The 26,161-nt window shown below is 38.9% G+C and overlaps 1 protein-coding gene across 4 annotated transcripts in view; it reads right to left on the bottom strand.

Moving 5' to 3' along the window:
• Positions 1 to 26,161, bottom strand: part of cdkal1 (CDK5 regulatory subunit associated protein 1-like 1) — a 256,133-nt gene that overhangs the window by 225,317 nt on the left and 4,655 nt on the right. For all 4 annotated transcript variants that reach the window (XM_044208561.1, XM_044208562.1, XM_044208560.1 and 1 more), the window contains exon 3: positions 25,159 to 25,271. In XM_044208561.1, coding sequence (XP_044064496.1) covers positions 25,159 to 25,271 — 113 coding nt within the window. The remainder of the gene's footprint in view (positions 1 to 25,158; positions 25,272 to 26,161) is intronic.

Here is a 26,161-nt window from a genome sequence, read left to right as displayed (position 1 = left end):
GAACAGGAACATAATTTGCAGGTGATTTTAAATCACATTAGTGCATAATGAAAATGGTTAACCAAATAAAAACTCTCAAAGTAGGTAAATAATATTGTTGTCTCTAGATGGTACAAAGTGGTGGATGAATGCAGTTTAATTTTAGTGTAGTAGAAGGCTAAAATACAGTTATTACAATAAGAAACAATGATAGTTGCATTGCATTAATCCAACACTATTACAGTCATAATGTGTCACATCATAAGTACAGTATCACATATCAAAAACAGAAAACAGGAAAGGCCTCAAACTCATTGTTAGGAGGCAACAGAGCTCAATGCGGAGCCACTGTCACAAATACCTTGGTTTTAATGGTCAAACCAGCAAATAAGAAAGAAAGAAAATAAAGATTTTTTTGTCAACTATGCATTGCTTGTTGTTAAAAAATTGTTACACCACAAAATGTATTGCCTCAAACAATATGCATCCATGTGAATGATGTAGGGAGAGGCATCAATACATGAAATGAAGAGATGACAGCATCTAAGGAATAAGTGTGCAATTTGAGAATCTATTACACCCAACAAAGTTTCTATTATGATGAGTCATATAGGGCCAACTAACCCAAATGTAACGGCTATACGCACTCACACAAACACATGCACTCACACACACACATGCTTTGGGAAAATGGCTATGTGAGTGGGTGTGTGAGGAGTGACAAGTTGGCCATGTCTGATTGGGACAACAAGACAGATTCCCAGCTGACAACATTTCTGTTTAAAAGGTTCCCTCTCCTCAGGGAGTGTGTCTGTTTGTCAGTACATGTGTGTGTTTGTGTAAATCTGTGTGCGTGAATGTATCTGTACGTTTGTCTCACTGACGTGGCAAATTGTGAGTGGGCCTAAGAGGACTTACGAGTTTCACTTCCAATCACATTTTACAAGAGAGCATTCGCACAGGAAAACACTAAGACGCACACACACACACACACACACACACACACAGAGGGGCCTTGGGGTTTTGGCGGTTGGTCTATCCGTTTTGCAGGGTGAGCAACCACTCAGCCGTGGATGATAATGCAATCAACTGTCAGCAGAGGGACGCCGGCTGGCCACACACACACACACACACACAGTACAACTACCCACAAAACACTAACACCTCAGTGTTAGTCACAAGTGAAAAGCTCCACACATTGTAATAGTAAGTTATAATAATAGTACAATTCCACTGACTATATGACAAACTCCTCATATTTAGACCTTACAAGGTAAGAAGTTCATGAACATAACATAATTAGAGCTGAAACAATTAGTTTAATCAATTGATTAATCAATTAACAGAAAAATAATTGTCAACTGTTTTGATAATTGATTAATCATTAAAGTAATGTTGTAGCTTCTCCAATGTGAGAATTTGCTGATTTTCTTTGTCATAAATCATTGTAAATAGAATATCTTAAGGTTTTGGACTGTAGGTCGAACAAAACAAGACATTTGAAGACGGGACCCTGGGGTTTGGGGAGGATATTTTTGCACTATTTGACATTTCACAGATTAAACAATTAACTTAAAAAATTATCTGCAGATGAATAGATTAATCAATAATGAAAATAATCAATAGTTGCAGCCCTAAACATAATTCATGTAAATATCCAGTTACAAAAAAAAAGAAAGAAAAAGAGACATGCATATGGACATACATAACAAACAAACAGAAAAACACACAAGCACAACCACATCTTCCATCCTCATCAGTAGTTAATCTTCTGATGCAACCACAGGGTAATACTAGTACAGATGTGGATGCCTCAGTGACCCAGTATTACTACAGGTTTGGTTCTCTTTCGTGTTGGTGCTCCTGCTGTTTTCATTTTCTTTAAATTCTTGCAGGTGACATACGGGTAGAGTTGGGAGGGTCATCAAACCTGATATCATTCACCTGGGTTGGCTGGACACAGGATGTTTAAAAGGATACTTATCCTCTTTCTGTTTTCACAGAATTACTACAAACTTATTTACTGTGTTAACTTTGTCTTAGGTAAAAAAGCAGGGAGGAAAGTAGGGGTTCATTATTTCTGGAAAGAGACATTGCTGTTGAGTTTTTCCAAATCATAAAGACTAAGTTTCTGGCTGAAGCAAAGATGCTCAGCTGACAACAAATACTGTCTAAGAAGTTGCTCTGAGTTTTTAAGACACATTTTAAATTTGGGCCAAAAATACTCTTCCTGGAAATGCCAGAAATATAAAAAAAATATGGAAATAGAGCAGTCAAATAAAAAGTATACAAATGCTATTATTGAAGACAAAGAAATGCACAAACAGTTTCTGGAGGAAGGATGACGGAGGAACAAAAGCTAATGGGGATAAAGGAATAAGTGGATGGAAGACTAAAGCAAAAGAGTGAAGAATCAGAGGAGAGGGTGGAAGGCTGGGGAAAAAAGGAGGATGAATCATCTAAGCTCCTGTCCACACTAATACGAAATGTCTGAAAATGTTGTTTATATGGTCAAATTAGATTCCTTGTATACAAGCATTTTCATACCAGTTTGTATTTACATATAGCCAAACAACAATGAAGCTTTTCTAATTTAAAATCTTTACAAAGTGTATCTTCTTGTTACTTATGCATTTTTTACTCAAAGATATGTTTGAAAGCACCTATATTGTGCGACTGGAAATACTGACATACTAAATGCGTGATCACAAAGAGTTACAAGTGACAGAAAGTAAAGGCCTCTTTACATTGCAGTGTATTCACCTTTGTCAACTCTGGACAGTCTGAAAAAGCGTAGTTTTCAGGAATGGAAAATGCCAAGTTAATACAGATATAAGCTGAAAATAGAGAGAAAACGGATGTATTTTCAAATGCATCCGCATTAGTGTGGACATCGTCAAAGCTGTCATTTTTTACAGTTCCAAATGTACCAGACTGCAGTCCTCTCAGACTCACTGGGGGCCTTAACTAAGCTGATATATGGGAAAGATGCAGTCAAGTGGCAGAAATTCACAGCAATGGTTCTTGTAGCATGTGCATAATCTACTGTCTCTCAGAGACAGATATGGCAGTGTGTGTGTGTGTGAGAGTGTCGCTGTGTGTCAGTACGTACTAAGAAGCAGGGAGGGTATGCCAAGTTAGGCACAGCAGGGGCCCGCCATTGCACTCACGGCAACAGTTTGACAACATCTTAGAAAAATCTATTCACTTGGGATTTCTCTCCTGTCCTCAACAACTCTGAGTCCATTACTGTTGGAGACGGAGGGCCGGCCTGACAGATAGAGGCAGAGGGAGAGACAGAAAGGAGATGGATGGAAGGTTGAGAGGTAGGGAAGGAATCAAGATAAAGAAATTGAGAAAGATGGGAGGTAGAGCAGTAGTGAAGATGCAAAAAAAGATTGAAAAGACTTGCAAGACAAAAGAGATCTAGAGGAACGGAGTCTGAGAAAAGAAAAGTAAAAGGGGGAGCATGGGAGAAAATGATAAAAATGCAGAGACACAGACAGAAAGAGAACAAAATAACGAGGGTGAGCAAAGGAGAGACCTAGCATTAGAAGAATAAGTGGGGGTATCTCAGTGAAAAATAGCCGGCAAGCTCAGCTGAAAGTGGAGCAGGAATGATGAATGCTGTGTGGCAAGCCAATCGCTAATTTGGATGGCAGAAGTTTGTTTCTACAGGGCAAGGGGCTGGAGTCAATCTGTCTCTCTTACATCTGATCATAAAGACACAGTGGGTGCACCTGGGTCCAGACAAGGGCTACTCTCTTAGACTAAAAATAGTGGAAACAACTACTGAAGTGGCAAAACAGTGGAAACAACTATTGAACTGGCAAAACAGTTAGTTTCATATCTGCCTACACTGAGCAACATTAAAGGCACATTTTTCCATTGGCCAGTGTTTATAATATACTGGTGTGGTCAATATAAAACCAGAGAGCAGTGGCAGTTCTGTAATTAAAGGGGGTAGGAGATGTGGAAGGTTAGCGTGTGGACTGGAGAAATAAATACATTTTGAGCTATTAAGTTTCAAAGCAATCACTTCTGAACATGATAAGAGAGCTTGTAGGGCACATATGGGTTGTATATGGAAAAAATGTACAACAGAGGAAAGTAATGATAAACATCTGGCAGTGGGTTCCCTGTGATTTTAAATGTGCATTAAGTGTGATTTATTGAGGTGCATACAGGCAGAGAATGGAAACCAGGCCTAAATAGATTTTTGCCATTACACGTCTCACCTTGCATAGGATGATTTGAAGCCTCAGGTTCATGCAGTAATTGGGGCCAATCACTAGTCTACAGCTCAGACAGAAAACCATTATGATCATCAGTACAGGCATAAAAAGATATTTCACACAGCGAGAGGGGGATTATTAGAGTCAAGGGCACAAAAGTCAGTGTGTTTGGGAGAAAGAAGGGTCTGGAAGGTTACTGACTGACAGAATAATATACCAGTGATTTCACCTTTACCACACATCTCAGAGTGAAACATGACAGACTCTTTCACTTACACTCTACATGGAGGCCAGTGTAATTGCCTTCTCATTATCAACACGATTTGACGGTCCACATACAGTATGAATTCAGCATAGTATGGTTAGGGATAGAGGAAAGTCACTAAAAGTGACACAGTGACAGTAATTGACCCAGTTTATCCTTCAGTTTAGCTCTTCTGCTCTTAAAAAAAAAAATAATAATATAAAAAAAAAGCACATGATCTGCTGTCAATGTCACAATGTAGGTAGAACCCATGCACTTCATAAAAAATGTAATTGAGGAAAGCTATTAAATGTACCCCCCAGTTCTTTTCAGAAGTGTTATTCAGTGCATATTTTGATAATGTCAGTCATGCCATCTTTGTCTCTGACTGGCGACAACACTCTTTAATGGCATTTTTACTTTGCTACAAAATACTATACCTGAACTGTTTACTAATAAATTGATTATCAAGTACTAAGCAAGCAAACTTAGTGGTAAGAGATGGCAAGGTATGACATGACAAAGATAGAAGTGTCTGTGCACACTGTTTATATATGATATTTTTAAGTAAAATAACTTCATTCTCTAAATGCCCTTTTTAAATAAACATTATGCACTTTCCATTCATACACACCTGTAACTGGTTTGAAACTGGTCTGTTTCTGTGATACTCAAAAAATTCCTATGGCAAAAACAAAACATTATCCTCAAGTTGTTAACAAGCTATAACCTATTTTTCATCAAACTAAATATGTTGGTAGTGTCGTGTTCATTCATTTTTCAACTGTTAGGAGATTTGATCTAGTTTCACATGTAAACTTGTCATGACAAAATGCTTTATTACCTACTTCCCTGACACAATCAGAAACTAAATGAAGTGAAAGTATATTTGCATATTAACCCTTTTGAATGTTAAAAAGGGAAACCAATTTATTGATTCCTTGTAATTTTAAATTCATCCAGCTCTTGGATACATCACACAATCATTTAACTACATAACATTGATAAGGGCTCAATACAAATTATTCATCTTTACTGAAATAAAATGTGGAAGACGTTATGTGTGTGTGTGTGTGTGCTTGTGTGTACGTACGTCTGTGTCTGAGAAAGAGTGTATCTATCTGTGCCTCAAAGCCAACTGTCAAAACCACGCACACCATGGTAACCACAGTCAGTTCCCCATTTCACAACAGTAACAGACTAGACAAATATTGACGCACTATTTCTCTGACATTACAAATGTGATTATATTTGCTGTTCGCCCTAGGAGATGGCAGTTTATATTCAATGAGGTATGTGCCCCTCTGTGTATGAGAGGGTGTGTGTGTACATGTTGAATTTTAAGTTAAAAAACAGGCCATGGAAAGAACACGCGTCAATTTGCTGTGTACATAAAAGAATGTATTAGCAGACTGTGAGGGATCCAGAAACGTGTGTGTGTGTTTTCATTCTATTTCTCTCGCCTGTCACCTGCAAGAGAGATAAAGAAAGAGGCAGAAAGGTAAAGAAAAAAGAAAAAAGTAGGAGCCACCTGTATGTAAAAGCTCACCTGTCCTGGGAATAAAATAACACAACTGAATGTCAAGTGTGGCAGATGGAGCTTAAAATAAAATAATAAAAGTGGAGGGGGTAGCTGTGGGGGGCTGTGGTCTTTGGTCATTAAAGAGGCAATACCAAAGAAGCATTACTGGTTGCCGTTTTTGGGAAATGCTACTCACTGAACTAGCCTGGACCAAGATTCATGTTCCACAGATATAGGATATACACAAAAATCTTCACCAATCCTGTTCTGTCTGCTAATTTGTTATAGCCAGTTCGATATATACTGTAAAGGAACGAATACAAACACTTGGGAGGACAAAGACAGTTGGTCTCAGAGTTGTAAGCTGTTTGAGGTTCTCTCTCTCTACACACACACACACACACTTATACAATCCAATTATCTGATTAGAGAAAGACTTCTTTATATTTATGTTTGCCCATCTTCATTTTGTCAGGCATAATGTAGAGTTCAGTCCTGAGTCAGCAATTAAAACTGTCCCATATGGAGGTCCCTAACAAAACAGATTTTATAAAAAGTAAAAACCTATAGATTACTGCAAATCAAGCAACCAAATTCTTACCAATAACTCAAATGCTATGCATGACTTTCCTTGGCTTGTTTATGTGAAAAAGCTGCACATAAAGCCAGACATGGAATACATAACCTTGTTGGCTTCATCTATCTGTTAAAGAAATGGCATTTTGTCATTCAGATACAAGTGACTTTTATGTTAAGGTACCTTAACGTTCAATAGACATGACACCACATTTACAGAATGAGCTGCGTACTTGCGCGATATTTGTCACATGGTGCGTGAGAGGGAGAGGAGAGCAGAGGGACAGAGACAGAAAGAGAAATATTGAATTCTGCTGCTTGTTTTACAATATGAATGACAGGACATTAAGTTGGGACTCTCGTTTAATTCCTATTTGCGCAAATGCTGTATATAAAGTGTTTTGCTGGATATTCATGTATTCATCCACACAGTTGGCATGAATGATGAACATTGGAAATACACAGACTGTTGGTCAGATTATTATTGTAAAAGGGCTTTTTAACCGGTTCTGCTCCGGTCACATGCAAGGGGAAAATAATTTTTATAGACTTATCTGATATGAGAAGATCGGTCAATCTCCTCAACACCTTAAAATTGGCTTTCACAGTGTTTCTTAGTTTATTAAACTGATTTTGTGCATGAGAGACAATGATTGATAAAATACATTTATGACAGTGATCGTAAAAGGTACAAGAAGTGTATTTAATCTCTCTCTCTGCATATTTATTTTCTCTCTGTGTGTTTGACCTTGTGCCTTTACATTATTCCGACGGCATTCAATTCAGATTTGTGCCATGTTGAAAGCGATGGGAAATGTAACTAGGTCCGACCTAGTAAGGTTGCCGTCATGACTTTCACGTAAATGTGACCAGGGTGCTCATTCAAACATGAGACCAACATGTTAAATTGCTGTCAGATTAACGTAAATGGGTGCGTGTCTGAAGGGGGCTTAAGCTTCTCTTAAACCCCTTCACTGTGGGCATCCTGTTCATTATCAGTTTGAGCAGTTTGTTTATCAACTGCAGGAAAGACCAGTTTTTGTCCAGTGGAGAGCACCAACTATGTGTTTGAAGGGAAGATAAGTATGTAACTCTCAGATGTACTGCATGTACTGATGAGATCAGTGTAGTGTGCAATAAGTCTGCATAGCCAGAGTCAGTCTATCCAATTCCTTACGAACTGTTAATAGCCCAATGCAATGCTGATTAGCTTCTATGATTAATTAGGTCTGTAAAGTATAAATGGATATCTTTGAGGAGCTGAATATAGAACAGTTGTTTTTGTCCTGAAATAGAGAACCTAAAAAACAAAAGGAGCCTTTTGATCAATACTACTGAGAGAGGAAGTGATGATACAATGTGGGAAATCTAGCCAACTGCTCAACCTCAAGATACACGACTACAGACAAACACACACACACAATTTTATTATCTCTATGCTAAAGCAGTTTGCATTAAGAGCAAGTTGCCTCAGCTTGCTATTGCAGCTTATAACCCCTTCGCATATTTACGCTCCACATTTAAAGAGTCCTAATTTGATTAATAGTAATAATTAGACCTTCCTCTGCTTTTTTATTTCTGGGTGGAATTGAAACAATTTAGGTCATCTGGCCCCTTATTCCCACAACCAAGCTGTGGGACATGCAAATCAGATGCAAATGCCACAGAAAAGTGAAAACTAGTTACGGGGCTGGGTAATAAATACTGAATTTAGCCTCTTAGAATTCCAAAAACAGCCAGTTGGGGTTCATATGCAAATGGTATGCAAATAACCCAGACGCAGAGAGCTTTTATTTTTCTGATACAGAGAACATAGGGGGTTTCCTGGTAGCTTAGTAGGCAGGGGCACATAACATGTCCTTATGATGTTGTGGGTTTGAAGCCAGCTCATGTTGCCATCCCTAGACTCTCATACCTTTATATTCACTCTCCAACTATCACACATAGAAGAAGGGGTAGAGTAGGTACACAAGAGGAAAGGAAGACAGAAGAAAAAAAATGTACAAGACATTAGATGAGAGGAGAGAGACAAGGCGATAAGGAGAATGGGAGGCATGGCATGTAATTTCAAAAGTAAACCCCAGCTACTGCTGGCTGCTGATTAGAGGATCAGTGTGGAGACGAAGGCAGACGTTGAAAGACAAAGACTGTAAGAATAAGAGATACAATTTCAAATGTGGGAAAGAGGAAAGTCAAATAAAAAGAGAGAAAGGTTGGACATGAGTCCAAAAAGAGAAAGATGAAGATACCAAAGAGAAAGATGAAAGGAGCTGACGACTTTGAGACCGACAAGCAAAAACCAGGAAAGTTGGAAAGACATTAGAAAGATGCATCATGAGAGACTGAGACACAGATAGAGAGATGACAGGGGACAGAGAGACACAAGAAACAGAGAGACATACGTATAGGAGAGCGTCTTTGAAAGTGCTGCGAGAAAATTTTGAAAAACAACAGATATTGGGATGAGGGGGAAAACTAGATAAATACACACATTCACACAGAGTTTGCTGATCTAGCGTGTTCATAAAAAAAGAGGGGGGAAGGCTAGATGTAGCAAATTAATCTGAAGGAAACACATTGTGCACGCATAACACATGATAAGATTAGTGGACCACATTGTTCAATTGGCAATGTCTCCACAAATTACATCGTTCACTGGTGCACACACACACACACACACACACACACAAACCATGCTACATTTCCACCTGCTATCCCACCATATCAGAAATAGTCACTACAATGTTCTTAATTGAAAACCAGTGTTGCCCTGAACACGTCACCTGATCTCTCTACCTGCAATGCCACCACATTCAAATGAACACTGCAAAGCTCTTAATCACAGCCTCTACCCTCCAACACACACACACGCACACACACAGGCTTGTTGCTGATGTGCTTAGCACTGAGCAGTGAAAGGAATGTGAATGTTGGCAGGTAGACTGGTGATTAGAAGCTGTTCTGCTGAAAGTATGTAGACCTAAACATCTGACGCACATGTTCACTAGTACAAATTGCTAGTCTAGATTACAGCCTCTGAATGCATTTACATACATATCAATCAATTAGCGTGGTCCGTTTTTGAGCTTCTGCATTAAACATTTTTGTTCACCATAACGCCGCTTATCTCTTGTGATTGTGAGAGCCCTGAATGCAACACCTGTTGGATATATTCAGAGACATAGAGGTATAAGGATATAGCACACAAGGATACCAAATGTAAAAAAAAAAAGTGCATGGGTCTTATGACTGTAGTAATGGAGGAATCAAGCAAAAAAAAAATCTCACATTAATTAAAAAGTGCTGGAAATAAACAAATAAACAAAGATACCCCAACTAAAAGACCAAATGTAAGGCTAAAACACCTGACTAAAACTAAAAATGAATTGAGCTAAAACTTTTGGGTTATTCCTCTGATTTTACCAGTTATACAAAAAAAATGTTATCCAATGTTACCCTCTCACTTTTCTTTCTTGTCACTCTCCTGTGAGTGTAGCGTAGTATTTCCACACCACTTCTGAACTGCCAAGCCTCATTAAAAATGCATATTCTCAACCTTGCTGTTTCCAAGCCAGCTTTTTATTTGAACAAGAAAAATGCAGTATTTTTAAAATCTGATTTATGAGAAATTACAACAGGCATCTCAATGGATAATTCTGTTGAAATGTTGGAAGTGATTTAATAGCACAAAGCTGCCTACGGCATTTGTGTGTGTGTGTGTGTGTGTGTGTGTGTGTGTGTGTGTGTGTGTGTGTGTGTGTGTCTGTTTGTGCACGCGTACATGCTTACTTGCATGTGTGCCACCATGCATCTGTACACGAATATATTAGCTAGGTGGGGCGGACATGAAGCCAAATCCCAGAGAATTTGCCTCCTAATTAATAAATCATTACAAAATAGAACAATTTAAAGTGTTTTCCATCATAAATAATTGATGTCTTTGTTCATAGTCAGTGTTAATAATGAGTCCACTTTTCCCTGGGACAAAAATAAAATGAAAAATAAAAAACTGGAAATAATAGGACAAAAGGCATGAAAATCTGCAGTACAAATACAAATAACAGGCCTAAATAAAGTAGCGAGGACAATGATAAAGAGCAGGGGTGTGGGGGTTACACACACACACACACACACACACACACACACACACACACTCTCCCTCTAACAAATTCCACTGAAAACAGATGGCATCAGAATTATCTGATGTCCTGTCACTGTCTTTTTATATGCTAATCCAGCTCCTATGCACAACAGAGTCTCTTTAATCAGATATCAGGTCAAAGAAGCTAAATCAAGCTGAGACAATCATGCTGCTAGCATACTACAATACACTGAGACATAGTCAGATAGCAATGTATCAATGCACTTAACGCCATGAGACTCAGGCAACGTGTGGAGTTAACATAGCAAGGCTTTCAGCACTTCAAGAGGCTGGCAAATTGGACACAGTGTTTCTGCAACACTGCACCACACCTGAACTTTTAGCACCATGACAAACTTTCTTAATATTGACGTATTTATCGCTATTTCCCAGCAGTCAGAGATAGGTATGGTGGCTTTTACTGTAAGACCACCTGAGACAGTGACTACCAGAAAACTAACATTACCAAAGTTGATGAAAGGACAAAACAAGATAATATTACATCTGCATTAAGCACAAAAAAGGTGAGCAGATCAGAAAAACAACAATGACTGCAAATACGTTGCAGGTCATATGTAGTAATCTGTTTTGATTTGTGAGCAACAAGATGAAAAAAGGTGCAAAGGCTCAACTTCCAACATGCAAAATAAAGACAAATACCTTGTTCCTTGCATAGATGTGTTATGAACTTACAGAGGGCAGCATGCCCACAGCATGTGCTCTGATCTTGCTGTTTTTATCCGTACACAATGTTACATTAGACAGAAACATTGAGGTAAGTGACTTAAATGAAACAGATTTAAATATTGCTCATCTGCTTTAAAAGTTAAAGCGTATATGCGTGGGGCTGATAACTCGTGTGCGTAACTCCTTGAGCTATTTCCCAAGCCACCCAGTCTCTCCCTTCCTTTTCACTTTCCAATGTATGCAGTCCAAGAAAAGATAAAATAAATATTCACATTATTTTATTAATGAACTCAGGATACGTGACTGATATGTGACCAAAAAACAGGCAAAATGGAGTTCAGAAATATAGGCTTGTCATAACAGTCCTGGTCAACCATTGATCTACTATCAACCACAATCTTATGATGACAAGAGTACAGACACATTCAAACCACAACTGTAAAATAAGTTAAACACAATAAAAGGCTGAAGAACCATGCACACACAGACACACACACACACATATATACACAGGAGTCAGCAGGGGCCTTTTGAGGACAGATTTATTGAGTTCATCCTTGGAAACCACACATGGACACACACACACACACACACACACAGAGTAATCATCAGATCAGATCAGATATCAAAAGGCAGTGTCTGTCTGGAAGATTAGAAGAGCCATCTGTCTGCCATGTGGAAAGCTTCGGATTATCAATAAACTTCACACACTTCTGTATGTGCATGTATCTGTGTACTTGTGTGTTTGATCCAGCCACTGAGTATGGAATGCAAATGAGAGAGACAGAAACAGAAGCACAGATAAAAAAAAAAAAGTAACACTAAAAATGAACACTTTTCCTTTTGGTTGAACTTATTAGTTTATTTTAGGCTGAAATCCACCCAGCATTTCCTGGGGGCTTGGTCCAAATACTACATAAATAAATAAATAAATAAATATAGACACACACACACTCTGATGGGGTGTGGGTAGCTCACCTGGTAGAGCGTGCACCCCATATTCAAGGCTGAGTCCTTACCGCAGCGGCCCAGGTTTTAATCCAACCCACGGCCCTTTGTTGCATGTCATCCCTCCCTCTCTCTCCCAGATTTCCTGTCTCTCTTCAGCTGTCCCTATCAAATAAAGGCAAAAAGCCCAAAAAAATAACAGACACCTACACAACGGCCAGGAAATGACTTGTGGCTACACTTATAGTTAATACATAACTATCAATCTCTTTTCTGACTAAACATTACCTGTATTTACTGTGTTAACTTTCCCCTATATAGATCTATACTGCTAATATAATCTATGATGAGAGAGGAGAGCTAGGTTGAATAAGAATGAGAGCCTCAAAGAAAGAAAGCACAAATAAAAGTCAGAAAATACAAGTGAATTAGAAGTGGTTGACTACATGGAAAGTGGATAAAAGTTTCTATGCACACACACACACCTTCAAGCAAATTCAAGCACAATTATTACTTGTCTACACCCTGCCTTGCAGAGTGGACAGCAGACAAGCTATTAAGCCTATAACCTGTGGATGACCACACACAGTTACTTATATTCATTCACAATTGGTCAAGCAAGGTCCTGCCAATGCTTCCAGTCAAGTCATCCTTTCTGCTTGGTGATCAAGGTTACTTTGTCCGATGATTCAAATTAAACCCACTGCTCAAATCATCTGCGGCTTTTAAATCCACTTTATCTAATATCTGTGCTCTCACATGGAAATCTAGCACATAGCTGATTCATTTATATGTATGAAGGAGAGATCAGACAGACACATGTAGAATTAATTTATTACAAAAGACAGACGTGCACACTCGCACACACTCTTGTATTAAAATACTTGCGAGGACCTATGAATTCTGTAACCCTCCTAATCCTCCCTTATTCCTTTGTTCAAATTTCTGGCGGGTCCTCATAAAACTCAGAAATTCATACAACACACAAACACTCATGCTTACACCTTTCTCTCTTCACGCACAAGCCAGTGCTTTCATTTCAGCAGGTGGCCTCATATGAACATCCACACACACACACACACACACACACACACACACACAACGATACAGGTCACTCCTGCTTTCCATTTCAGCAGGTGGTCAGCGAGTAATGGCACTGATGGCTGAAGATTGGACACTCAGACAGAATGCAGGGGTTATCTTCCACAACAACACAAAAAGGGCCAAAGGGAAGAGAGGGAAAGAGAAAAACCTCAAAGAGGGCCTTGTAAAAAGTCATTTACTACATGTCCTTGAATGCCTAACTTTCAATTTCTTTGCTTTTTATCCATATGCCAACCACAAACTTTCTCTACTCACAACAGTCTGGCATGCCACATTAATTACTAATGTCTTTCAAGCTTTCATTTCTTCTTCATGAGGGAAATTACATTTGTTTTTCTTGCTGACTCAAGATGACAGGGAAAACAAAGGGAAGAGGACAAATTAGAAGTGAGAAAGAGTCTCTTTCAGCTTGTAAAATAACAGACAGGCTAATTATTCCAAAACGAGAAGGAAAGAGAAAGCGACAATGAGTTGTCAAATGTCAAAGAATATAGATCCTCTTGCTTTGGTCTTTTTAGCTATACTGTCAAGGAGTCCGACACAATATTGCAACTTTTGTCCTTCAAGAGAGGAAAGCTAAGCGAGTCCCTGACATCGCTCCACTGAACAAATGAAGACATGTAATTGTGTAAAGACATTGACATTTTGAAATCAGGACAGTATGTATTGTCAAATTATGTGAGTAAAACTCAATTTGTCCTGTGGTGACCCTAATTAACACGTTGTTTGTCTTTAATATTTTCTGACTTCCCCAGCCTGTCTATGGTACCCGGCCCAAAGCCCATTTGTTCCTACTGAAGGTGCAAATCTTTACAGGCCCAGCACACATTTGCATGTGTTCTCAGTTAGTCTGGCTGATTAGACCTCTAGTCATGTTGAAGTTGGGTAGAGCTATGCTTCACGCCCGCAAAGTCCTGAGAGGAGGTCTAATCAAGCAATATGATTAAAAACACCTGTGTAGGTGTATTATGGGTGGGTAGAGGCTTTAAAACGAATTTATACTTTCACTTTTAAAAAAGGCTTGATAGATTCGTAAAACAACTGAGCACTGTAGTTTTTAGCAAATGTTACTCAGACAGGAGTATACAGTGTTGAGGACTAGTTTCAGCCACAGATTTGGTGCGCTTTTGAGTATTCAAAGCCAGACCGTGTATATCGGACTGACTCAAGATAAACTACAGTGCCCACGTTCATTATAATGAGGGAGCATGTCACCCAGTGCAATGGTGTGGCTCATTGGTGTGTTTTAGTAGTTTCTGGACAACAATGGAGCTCCTTAGCACAGAAGAATAAGCTTTATCAAGCTTTGGCTACACAGACTTTACTTGTTAGTAGGAGTAATTCATTGCTGGTTTTGGCCTTTTCATAAGATATTTTGACAATAAGAAAAATATAGACAGACTTATCCTTCAACTATCACTTTGAGCCTTTTACTGTGCTTCAGTGATATACAAAATGAAATCTGATGATACTTTTAAATCTGAAATAGAATGTTATCAAAAAGCTTTTTTAAATGTATATTAACATTTAATATGATAACTTTACATAGAAAAGGTTATGATTGAACTGTTTGATAGTTATTAAATAGTAATGTTTACCAAAAAGGCAACAATCAATGTTTAATTATTTTATCATTAAAACAGCCAAAAATTAAGAACTATTTAACATTAGGCCACTTTTCTATATACTCATATACAGTTGTATGCAAAAGTTTAGGAACCCCTGACAATTTCCATGATTTTCATTTATAAATATTTGGGTGTTTGGATCAGCAATTTCATTTTGATCTATCAAATAACTGAAGGACACAGTAATATTTCAGTAGTGAAATGAGATTTATTGGATTAACAGAAAATGTGCAATATGCATCAAAACGAAATTAGACAGGTGCATAAATTTGGGCACCCCAACAGAAAAATCACATCAATATTTAGTAGAGCCTCCTTTAGCAGAAATAACAGCCTCTAGACGCTTCCTATAGCCTGTAATGAGTGTCTGGATTCTGGATGAATGTATTTTGGACCATTCCTCCTTACAAAACATCTCCAGTTCAGTTAGGTTTGATAGTTGCCGAGCATGGACAGCCCGCTTCAAATCACCCCACAGATGTTCAATGATATGTATGTTTTGGGTCGTTGTCTTGTTGAAATATCCAGCCCCGGCGTAACTTCAACTTTGTGACTGATTCCTCAACATTATTCTCAAGAATCTGCTGATATTGAGTGGAATCCATGCGACCCTCAACTTTAACCAGATTCCCAGTACCGGCACTGGCCACACAACCCCACAGCATGATGGAACCTCCACCAAATTTTACTGTGGGTAGCAAGTGTTTTTCTTGGAACGTTGTGTTCTTTTGCCGCCATGCATAACGCCCCTTGTTATGACCAAATAACTCAATCTTTGTTTCATCAGTCCACAGCACCTTATTCCAAAATGAAGCTGGCTTGTCCAAATGTGTGTTTGCATACCTCAAGCGACTCCGTTTGTGGCGTGTGTGCAGAAAAGGCTTCTTTCGCATCACTCTCCCATACAGCTTCTCCTTGTTCAAAGTGCGCTGAATTGTTGAACGATGCACAGTGACACCATCTGCAGCAAGTTGATGTTGTAGGTCTTTGGAGGTGGTCTGTGGGCTGTTTTTGACCGTTCTCACCATCCTTCGCCTTTGCCTCTCCAATATTTTATGTGGCCTGCCACTTCTGGCCTTAACAAGAACTGTGCCTGTGGTCCTCCATTTCCTCACTATGTTCCTCACAGTGGACACTGACAGCTTATATTTCTGCGATAACTTTTGTAGCCTCCCCCTAAACCATAATGTAGAACAATCTTTTTTTTCAGGTCATTTGAGAGTTGGCCCCCATGTTGCCACTCTTCAGAGGAGAGTCAAAGAGAACAACAACTTTCAATTGGCCACCTTAAATACCTTTTCTCATGATTGGATGCACCTGTCTATGAAGTTCAAGGCTTAATGAGCTCACCAAACCAATTGTGTGTTCCAATTAATCAGTGCTAAGTAGTTACAGGTATTCAAATCAACAAAATGACAAGGGTGCCCAAATTTATGCACCTGTCTAATTTCGTTTTGATACATATTGCACATTTTCTGTTAATCCAATAAATCTCATTTCACTACTGAAATATTACTGTGTCCTTCAGTTATTTGATAGATCAAAATGAAATTGCTGATCCAAACACCCAAATATTTATAAATGAAAATCATGGAAATTGTCAGGGGTTCCTAAACTTTTGCATACAACTGTATACTCATATATGACTGTTAGTGGGACGCATCCCATTTTATTAACAAAAAGTCTCAACTTTTAGGCATCACAGTTGCCCAAGAACACACTCACATTTGTATTTATATTAATAGATATGAACTGGCAAGACAGGGGCAATAGAGGGTGGTTTACATTGGGAGCTGCCCAACATATCCACAGGCATGTCGTGTTGCCCACTGAGCAGCTGAAGTTGTGATGCTGGGGGTTAAGTGCCTTGTTAAATGGCACCTGATGCAACTTGTTGAAGAGGTAGGAAAGCATGACTCCTTCAATCTACACAGTGTGGATCTTTTGGTCTGAGATTTGAACTGTCAATCTACACGCCATTAGCTTTTATTTATTTATTGCCATTAGGCCACCTCTGCTGCCAGAATGCATCATCTCCCTGCTTTGATTTAAGGCTCAACACTTTGGATGTGAGCAAAACCCGGCTTCATGCCCTCATCCTCTTTCCAGACAACCTCCTATCCTCCTCGTTTTCTAGTCCCTCCCTTCCTCAATCCCCTCCACCCCCAAGCCTTTCCCTCGGCTCTTTGCCTTATCCATTACTCACATCCCCTCCATGATATTCCCATTATATCCCTTCAGAGTATTCCCAATCCCTGTGGAATGCGGGCGGTATTCCTGGGATAACAGGGGGTTGACTAGCTGGCTGGCTTCTGCTGGGAATAGGGAATACGCTTCCTTCCTCTAGAGGGAAGCAGCAAAGGAAACTCCTTTCCAGCTTCTCCCTTCATTTATCTCTAGCTTTCTTAATCAGAGAAATGAAAGTGCGAGTGAACAAATGCATGGACAGAGGGGAGACTGGATCAGTGATTCTTGCTTCCATTATTCTTCCTATTCTTCCATCATTCTACCTTTCCTGCTAGAGAAACACAGGTGAGATATCACCACTCTTTGGGGAATCAATTTGTTCGCTTTTTTGTTATTTCTCAGAGGAACAAGGAGTAGTCTCTCTTTCAGTCGACTGTAATTCTCTTTCCTTGCTCCTAAACCTCACATATGGGAAGTGCTACTAGCAATAAGGGGGATCTTTCTATCCTTGGAGAAATTAGTCTCATGGAAGAATAATCCTTTTTTCCCTCCTGCAGTCCCTTACTATCACTAATGGACATCTGGTGTTAGGCATTTAGACAACAGACACAGGTCATGTTAACATTAACTATTTACTTATTTACCTATGACTCAATAATGTGGCTGTTTAAAGTCTAAAAAAAATGCCAAAAAGGATGACACCAATAAATCCCTAAGACTGATTTTGTGGTTTTCGACTGCCATGACAATTTCTTGCTGCAATGGTTGTTCTCATCAGGTCAGTTTGTGATGCTGTAAAAATTATTTTCCTCAGAGTAATCAATGGATTAGATTGAGCAGTGATCCCTCCTTCCCTCAAGCTATCCCGTTTCTTCTCCATAGTTCCCTCAAGGGAATCTTAAGGCTGGAATGGCTGGGGTCCCTAATCCCATGGCCTCTAAATGGTTAATGGGTGCTGCCTACACGTGGGTCACCTTGTAGGATCACCAAAACTCATACATATACACACACACACACAGTTTCCAAGGCTTTGATTCATCTAAAGTCCTACAAATGGACCCATGAGTCTAGGCAGTCAAGTGTAACCATTTAGAAGCGAGTAGGAGATTAGAGTGATCCCAGGCCCTATTCGCAGTGTGTGTGTGTGTGTGTACACACACACACACACACACACACAGACACACACTTGTATTTGCTACATAGTGACGACTGAAACAAATTTTTACCTACAGAGTGAGGACATTTTTGGAAAGTGAGGCTATTTTGGCTGGTCCTAACAACTTCAAAGGGCTGTTTGAAGGTTAAGACTTGGTTTTAAGGGTTAGGTTAGAGTTAGGTTATGGTTAGGCATTTAATGTGTATTTTAACAGTATTGCTCAGTTAAAGCCACACATACATAAATACAACTACTGAACTATTCTGGTAAAGTATAATAAATAAGATAGTAAAACACAAAAGTCATTAAGTAGTTCTTATGTTTTGTGTGATTGCAAAATCCCCAAAAGAACAACAACTGTTTTGCCAAATGACAACTTTAATATTCAAAACTGTTTAACCCTCATGTCACCATACTAATATTTACATATCCATATTTACATATTAACTGCCTGTCTACCTGTCAAATGTTTGCTCTGAACCTGGAGGGTATTATATTAAATATATTCAATTCAAGTGTACATGCAGTGATGAAAATGTATTTCTAGAAATTCATACTTCTACTCTGTTTCTAGTTAAATGTATATTTAGTTTCTTATTTTTCTCACAACTATGTCATTTGATTTATATCCATTTCTGCAGTATTGCCAGAGTCTATTTCATTTTCAGCATATTGCCCTCCCTGTTCGCCTCCCTTTTACCGACCATCATTTCGGCTGATTTTGGCTTCAAGTGCATCTGTCTCTTTTGGCTGTACCCTTCATCCCAGCACCCTCCTCCCTTCCCCGCTGACTCTTCCTCTCGTCTTTCCTTACATCACTTTCCCCTTCACTATTTTTCACCCCTTTCCCTCTCTCAATCAGCAAAGTGGGACTGTCTGACAAACACAGTTGCAAGATAGTAGAAAGACAGAGCGAGCATAGAGTGTTTCTCACATGCGTACGCACACCAGGTGATATGTCTAATCTTGCAGAATGAAGGCTGTCAAAAACTGAACTGTCTCTCACACACTTTGCCCGTACAACATTTATTCCCACCACGTCTGCAACTGTGTGTGTGTGTGAGCTGGCTGTGTGTGCTAATGTGTCTGGATGTGTCTGTGAGGTGGAGTCAGAGAGAAAATTGTAAGTTTTCATTGGCTATAACATTGCGGTGTGTAATGTTGCGTAGCACACAGTCAGCCAATCAGAAGATCCTCACACACTCATTTTATGAATGAGACGGCATGTATGCGAGGTACACACACACACTCAGAGTGAGAATACTCTACAGTGATGTAATACAATCACACAGAGCAGCAGAAGCGCTTGTAACACGAATGAAGTATGAGCTGAATCTGAACGGCTGACAATGTTTCAGGCTAAATCTCTAAATACTCGCAATTTGAAATATCCTGGAAAATGTATATAATTGGAAAAAGTAAGGAAATTCATTGAATGCAAATGTCACATACCCTTTATGCCAGTAAATGAATATTAAATTTATAACTATGCCGTATATTTTTCTTCCTGCCATGTAACATGGATACAGCATTAAGTGCTTTATTTCAAATAGAAACAAAATGCATTTAGTGATAAAAGCAACATATAATACCTGCTAATCCTTCTAGCTTTCTTTCGAATCCAATGATGCATTTCATATCAATCATAATTTCAAAGCAGTTCATTGTCTAAAAAGGCACAGTAAAATTACATTGCATGTGACCAACGTAACACCTGTAATACCTGCTGATTAATGAAGTCCTTGTATCATTTTATCAAAACAGCTCACACCCTCTTTCTGAAGCTCATATCCTCCAACCGTCTGTGTCCAAACCAGGAACTGGAAAACGCCTGATTTGGCTGACATTGTGTACCAGGGAGTAATTTTGCCTAACCGGTATGTAAAACCATAACTGAAGTGCTGTGTGTGTGGCTGGCACACACAACAATCAAAATATCCTGGTGTGACTTTCCATGAAGAGTGTGTGTGTGTGTGTGTGTGTGTGTGTGTGTGTGTGTGTGTGTGTGTGTGTGTGTGTGTGTGTGTGTGTGTGTGTGAATGAGTGAGTGAGTGAGTGAGTGAGTGAGTGAGAGAGAGAGCGAGAGCGTGCCCATGTGTGAGCATACACGCCTTTCTATGAAGTCACTACTTGGCACATTGCTCTGCTGCTCAAATGTGGTTCATTTGCATGAGTGTACTATCATGGGTAAACAGTGCTCTCTTTGGTTGTACAGAGGAACAGCAACTCTGAATGAGCCAGGCTGAACAAGTACAGGCAGTTTAACAAGTGTGGAGACAATAAAAGCAGAGAACAGTGACACAGTTTGTTGTATAATTTAAGTAAAACAAAACAAAAACTCAAGGGAGAAAAGAGAGACGTTTTCTCTTCAGATTGTTCAGAATTACTAGATATTGTATATATTTCTTGAGTGAATAAATTCAACTGGCTGCTTATTTATCACCTCAACTGGCCAGCACCATGAGTTTAAACATCTGATATTAAAAAATATATATACTCATGTCTCATATATTATATTGTTTTAAAAAAAATACTGTATGTACATGCTAAGGTGCTCTCCATCTGAAGAATGAGGAGTGGTCCCTCTCATCCAAACAATTGACAGCCTCTTTATATTAAACCTTAATCAACAAGGCCTACATTGATTTCAGGTTAAATACAGTGTTAAAGAGCTGGCTTCTGTCTATTAACATTAATGATCACAAAAGATCATGTGTAGACTTCAAGGACTGAAAGTTACAACTTTTAAAACTATGAATGAGAATACAGAGTGTGTTTTTCAGAAGGATGACCTCATCCTGATATTGCAGAGATGCAGTCTTTTAGCAAAAAGCTCTTCCCATGAGTCAAGGCTCCCACCTAGAGGCCACCATAAGAACTGCTACTACATCTCACACCAGGTGATGTCTTAGTTTAAGAAAGAAAGAATTAGAGAGAGGGATAAAAGAAGGACAGGGGAGGGCAGGGGGTGTGAAAGAGAGAAAACAGGCAGGAAAGATGAGAGGGAGGGAGAGAAGGTGATGTCATATTTTCAGAGTAGTGCAAGCTCTGTCTTTGTCTAAAACTCTTGCATTAAACTGCAGATCGACACTGCGGATCCGAACGACTAACACTACAGAGGTATCAGTCTGATGTTCAGATGATATCACCATTTTAAACAGTTTTTTGGAGACAGACATAACATTCTGAGTCCTCATGTTCAATCTGGCCAAAGGCTAGACACTGCATCATTCAGGAGCCCAATTCAGTCTTTGTTATTCCAGACTATTCCACTCTCTCCAATCCACTCCCAACAATTTCATGCCATTCTAGACAACTGCAGTGAATTCCATACTATACCATTCAAAACAATCACCGCCTGTCCTGAGTGCAATTTCCCCTGATTCTGGCCATGACAGGCAATTTCTCCTTCCGACAATCCCCCAGTGAAAAACAATGAGCAAAGATACTCACACCCAAAGAAGGAGAGATAGAAAGAAAAACAAAAAGTGATGCATGAGGAAAGAGACAGAAGACAGAAAAGACAGATAAAAAGCAGAGAAGAGGGAGACAGAAACCAAACTAATCCTTTAACAGTGAGACACTGACTTTTAGAGTACTTTGTTGAGAGGGGAGTGAGAGAGAGAGAGAAAGAGACAACAAGGCCATAACTTTAACATAATTTTGTCAGCAGTGGTCATGTTGTTGAAACTGTGCTATGCTCACAATCTGAATATAACCAGGTGTGAAGAGATATATATACCCAGACACACACACACACACACACACACACACACACAGATAAGACACAGACTGATGGTTACAAGACTGCAGCGCCTCATCAGAGCAATGTCAGTCATAGAAGAAACTAATCCTGGTGTCAGTAAGGTCAACCCACACACACCTACAAGCAGAAGCACACACCACGTAGACAAGTACCTATGTCCCATGAAAACATGAAACACAATCACACCCTCTTGCAAATTATAAGCAAAGGCAACCTGAAAGCCATTAAAACAGAACTAGAACAACTGTGATACATTTTCTTTTCATCACCTGTTTTCTTGAAGAATGACAATGATGTCCAAACAGAATACACTAATTAATTGATAATTTCATATTATAATGTATAATTGTCTGTATTGTAAGATATTGTTGAGAGAAGTGAAATATTTTATGAGCACAGATATTCATACCACTATTTGGGAGCATTGAGCAGAAATCTAATGAAATTAAACAACTATAATATTTGCTGAACACTTTCATGAACCAGGATCCCTGTGTGGTCACTGCAGGGTCCCACTTTCACGAGAAAAGAGGGAGACAAACCTAATTCAGAGGTTAGAAAAATTCAATATCCATAACAGCAAGTAATAACCTTATTACCTTAGAGTGTATTACATTACACCATCTTGAAATGCATCTATATCTGCTGAGGACTTTAAAGACAACCAGAGAAGCTATGTACTGTAATCGGATTCTGTGACAGACAGATATTTCTCATACAGAAATCAAAGTGGGAATAGAAAACTCCTCTAAAACATCGACAAACAACAGTTTTCACCACACTCACTTCCTGAAAGACAATTGCCACCGTTCCACTAAATTACAGAGTCAAAACAGAGAAAACTGTTAAAAACAAAGAAAGGTGGAAAAGATAAAGGAGATCAAGGGTCTAAACTACCAGATGAGGGGTGTGTGTGGTATGTATGAGTTTGTGAGTGAGTGAGTGAGTACATCTGCATTTTTGAAGTGTGTGATTAATGTCCTTCTAAGGCTGTGGAGACCCCATGGTGAGAGAAACGCCTGAGGGGTTAATATTAACTTCCCCCCCACACACACACACAAAGAGCTACTGCATATAAAAAGACAATACAAACACTCATAATGTATACGTGCAGGTGCTGTACAACTAATCACACATAACCTGGAACAAGAACTCCCTTTTCTTCATGAATGATTGTGATAAACACAGGATCGCACACACACACAGAAAGAGACAAGGAAACTGTTTGACTATCATACTCAAATTATTTTTAACTGACTACAATTCAACACGTCTATCTCTGTCTCACTCTGCTTTCTCTCACTCTCTGTCTGTGTCAGTCTCTCTCACCTGTGCATAAACACACACACACACACACACACACACACACACACACACACACACACTTAATCTCTCATAAAAGACCTCTGGTAATCTAGTTTATATATGTCTGGCCTCTAATCTGTAATCTGACACTTTTCAATTGTGATGTATCACTCCATCAGGAAAAAACATTTAAACTACTGATGATGAAGCCTAACCATGAGGAAGATCACTTAACCTTAACAAAGTACTTATTTTAACCCAAACCATTATCTGGTTATTATATGTCATTTTTGAGCCTTAACCTAACTAGAACTTAAACAATAACTAAACCCCAAACCACTTTTTTTCAAATGAAACCTAATGTATATGGGTATTTAGTAGTGTTGTTGATAGATTCAGGTCCAAATCTTGACATTTTAGTGCAAAGTATTTGAATTCTACATATTGTGTTATAAATATGCATAGCGACTGCCCTCTACAGGTTGAAACCCAGGTAGTGCAATTGAATTTTCCTACTGGCTGATCTGGAGGCAACTGACGAATTTGGTGGCAGCTTTCGTCACCAACCAACAGTTTGGTTTTTAAATAAAGAGCAGACTCTTCCAGTAAGTCAGCAAGTTTTGTCAAGTGGATTTTTCACATTTGGTCCTTTGCTATTTAAGCACCTAGTTGACTGCACTCTTCCTTCATGCTCCAATATATCAGGTAAACCCCACTGGTGAAAACTAGATGCAAAAAAAAATAAAATATCAGTGTCCGATTGAATGTGCTTGTAAATTATTGGTCATCAAATGCATTTGCATCATTAATCAAAAAGTATGAAAGCCTAAATATAACTGGCCCTTTTATAACAATGGCTGACATTGTGACTAGTGATAACATAGATTGTAACTAGTGATAACATAGATTTTCCAACTTCACCAACCATTTCGGCAGAAAGAAAGCCAAGAACCTATACAACTCATATTCTATTCAAACTGTCTAGTTGAAAAAATAACTTGTCAAAGAGGCTCATCAATTTTATATATTAACCAGCCATGGTGGCATGCAGTCAGTGTTCTCTTTTGTTTCCACTTAACACCCCAACTATAAAAAGTCCCATTGTATCAGTGTGCCCTTTCTCAAGTGCCACCACATCACCAATCCACTCCCCAATTAAATTCTGGGAAAACTACCAGGTAAGGCTGGTTCTCAGTGGACTTCGTGAGCCAAGTTGAGCCTCGCTTCAGGACTTTCCTCTCAGGTTAGGGACAAATTCCACCTGGTTCATAAGGATTGGCAGACTCCAAACATAATCCAAACCCTCACATTAACCATTTTTAACCAAATACATTTGATTGGTCGAGTTTGCTGAGGGCAGTACACAGGTCTGGGAAGCTCAATTCAGGGCCAAACAAAATCTTCCACTGGATTAACACACACAGTTTACTTGAAAAGCCACACTGCCCCCTTGTGTTTGATAATAATAATGACATCAGTTCTATATACACCTAAGATATAATAAAAATTACACAATTTTACCATTTCAGCTGTTCATTAATTTACCTATCTTCAATCCATTAGTCTAACATCCATATATCCTTCTATCTTAGTATTATTCTATTAGTATTGTTATTTGTATTATGTTATTCAGTGAACTCCAGACATAATAGAAACCACCACAATTAAACAATCTCTTACCAGTAATCTTGTATCCGCTGGCAGCTAGCTGTCCGGCCATGTACTCTCCATCTGAGTTGTTATGACTGCAGCCCCACGTTTTCATCCAGATTTTTTGGGTGCCAGGGATCAAACTAAAAATTAACAGAAATGAAATATGTTTTTGTTATATGATGTGTGGAAATGATCAAATCAATATCTAAACCTAATTATATTTCATAAATCTGCCATAAAACCTCAATCAAAAGATCAACTGAGAAGAACTTGTCAACTTTAGCCTGTTTATTGCCCAAGTATAGTGGGACAGACTATAAGGGTGCTTTCATACCTAACCTGTATGGTTTAGGCTGGTTGGAAAGCTGTCAACCAAACTCTGGTGCAGACCAAACAACCAGACCGAGACCACTTTCAAGCAGGCGGTTAAGCTTGTGTCCAACACCGTGTAATTAAGCAGTTCTCCAAGAAAAAGTGAGTGAAACGTATGACCCCTGTAATATTACTGTGAGACGCACACATTATTCATGACATATGAGGTTCAGTGGCAATCTCAACAAACAGTTATTTATTCATGAGGTGTTTGTGTCACCAAAGAAGTTAAATATAAACAAGGAGCAGCAAAGTGCTGTATGACTAGCTGCCTGTCACCAGAATTTGGCTTCCCCCAGCAGATCCATGTAGCTCTGATGATGCAGGATGACAGTCACTACAACTGCCAAATGAATGAGTTAGTCCATATGGCTTCATGTTTACATATCTTGGTTCATTTGTAATTCTGTAAGTCTGTGTGAACATGAAACGGACCAGAACTAAAAAGGCAACAAAAGATCATATTTTTCCTTGGTCCGGACCAAGTGAGCTGAACTACAGGTGTAAAAGCATAGTTAGTAACTTCTTTTCCAAATGAAAAACTTCATGTATGAAAAGCTGCACAATTATATAAATGCAGTTCTGCAATGTTTTACTTTTATACTTCTTTGACTAAAATTAAACTGATCAAACCTTAAACATTTTTTCACATTTTATT

Source organism: Siniperca chuatsi, linkage group LG9 (assembly GCF_020085105.1).
Source record: "Siniperca chuatsi isolate FFG_IHB_CAS linkage group LG9, ASM2008510v1, whole genome shotgun sequence".
NCBI classification, from domain to species: domain Eukaryota; kingdom Metazoa; phylum Chordata; class Actinopteri; order Centrarchiformes; family Sinipercidae; genus Siniperca; species Siniperca chuatsi.
Note: the sequence above shows the minus strand (reverse complement) of the source record. Positions and strands in the feature narration are given on the sequence as shown.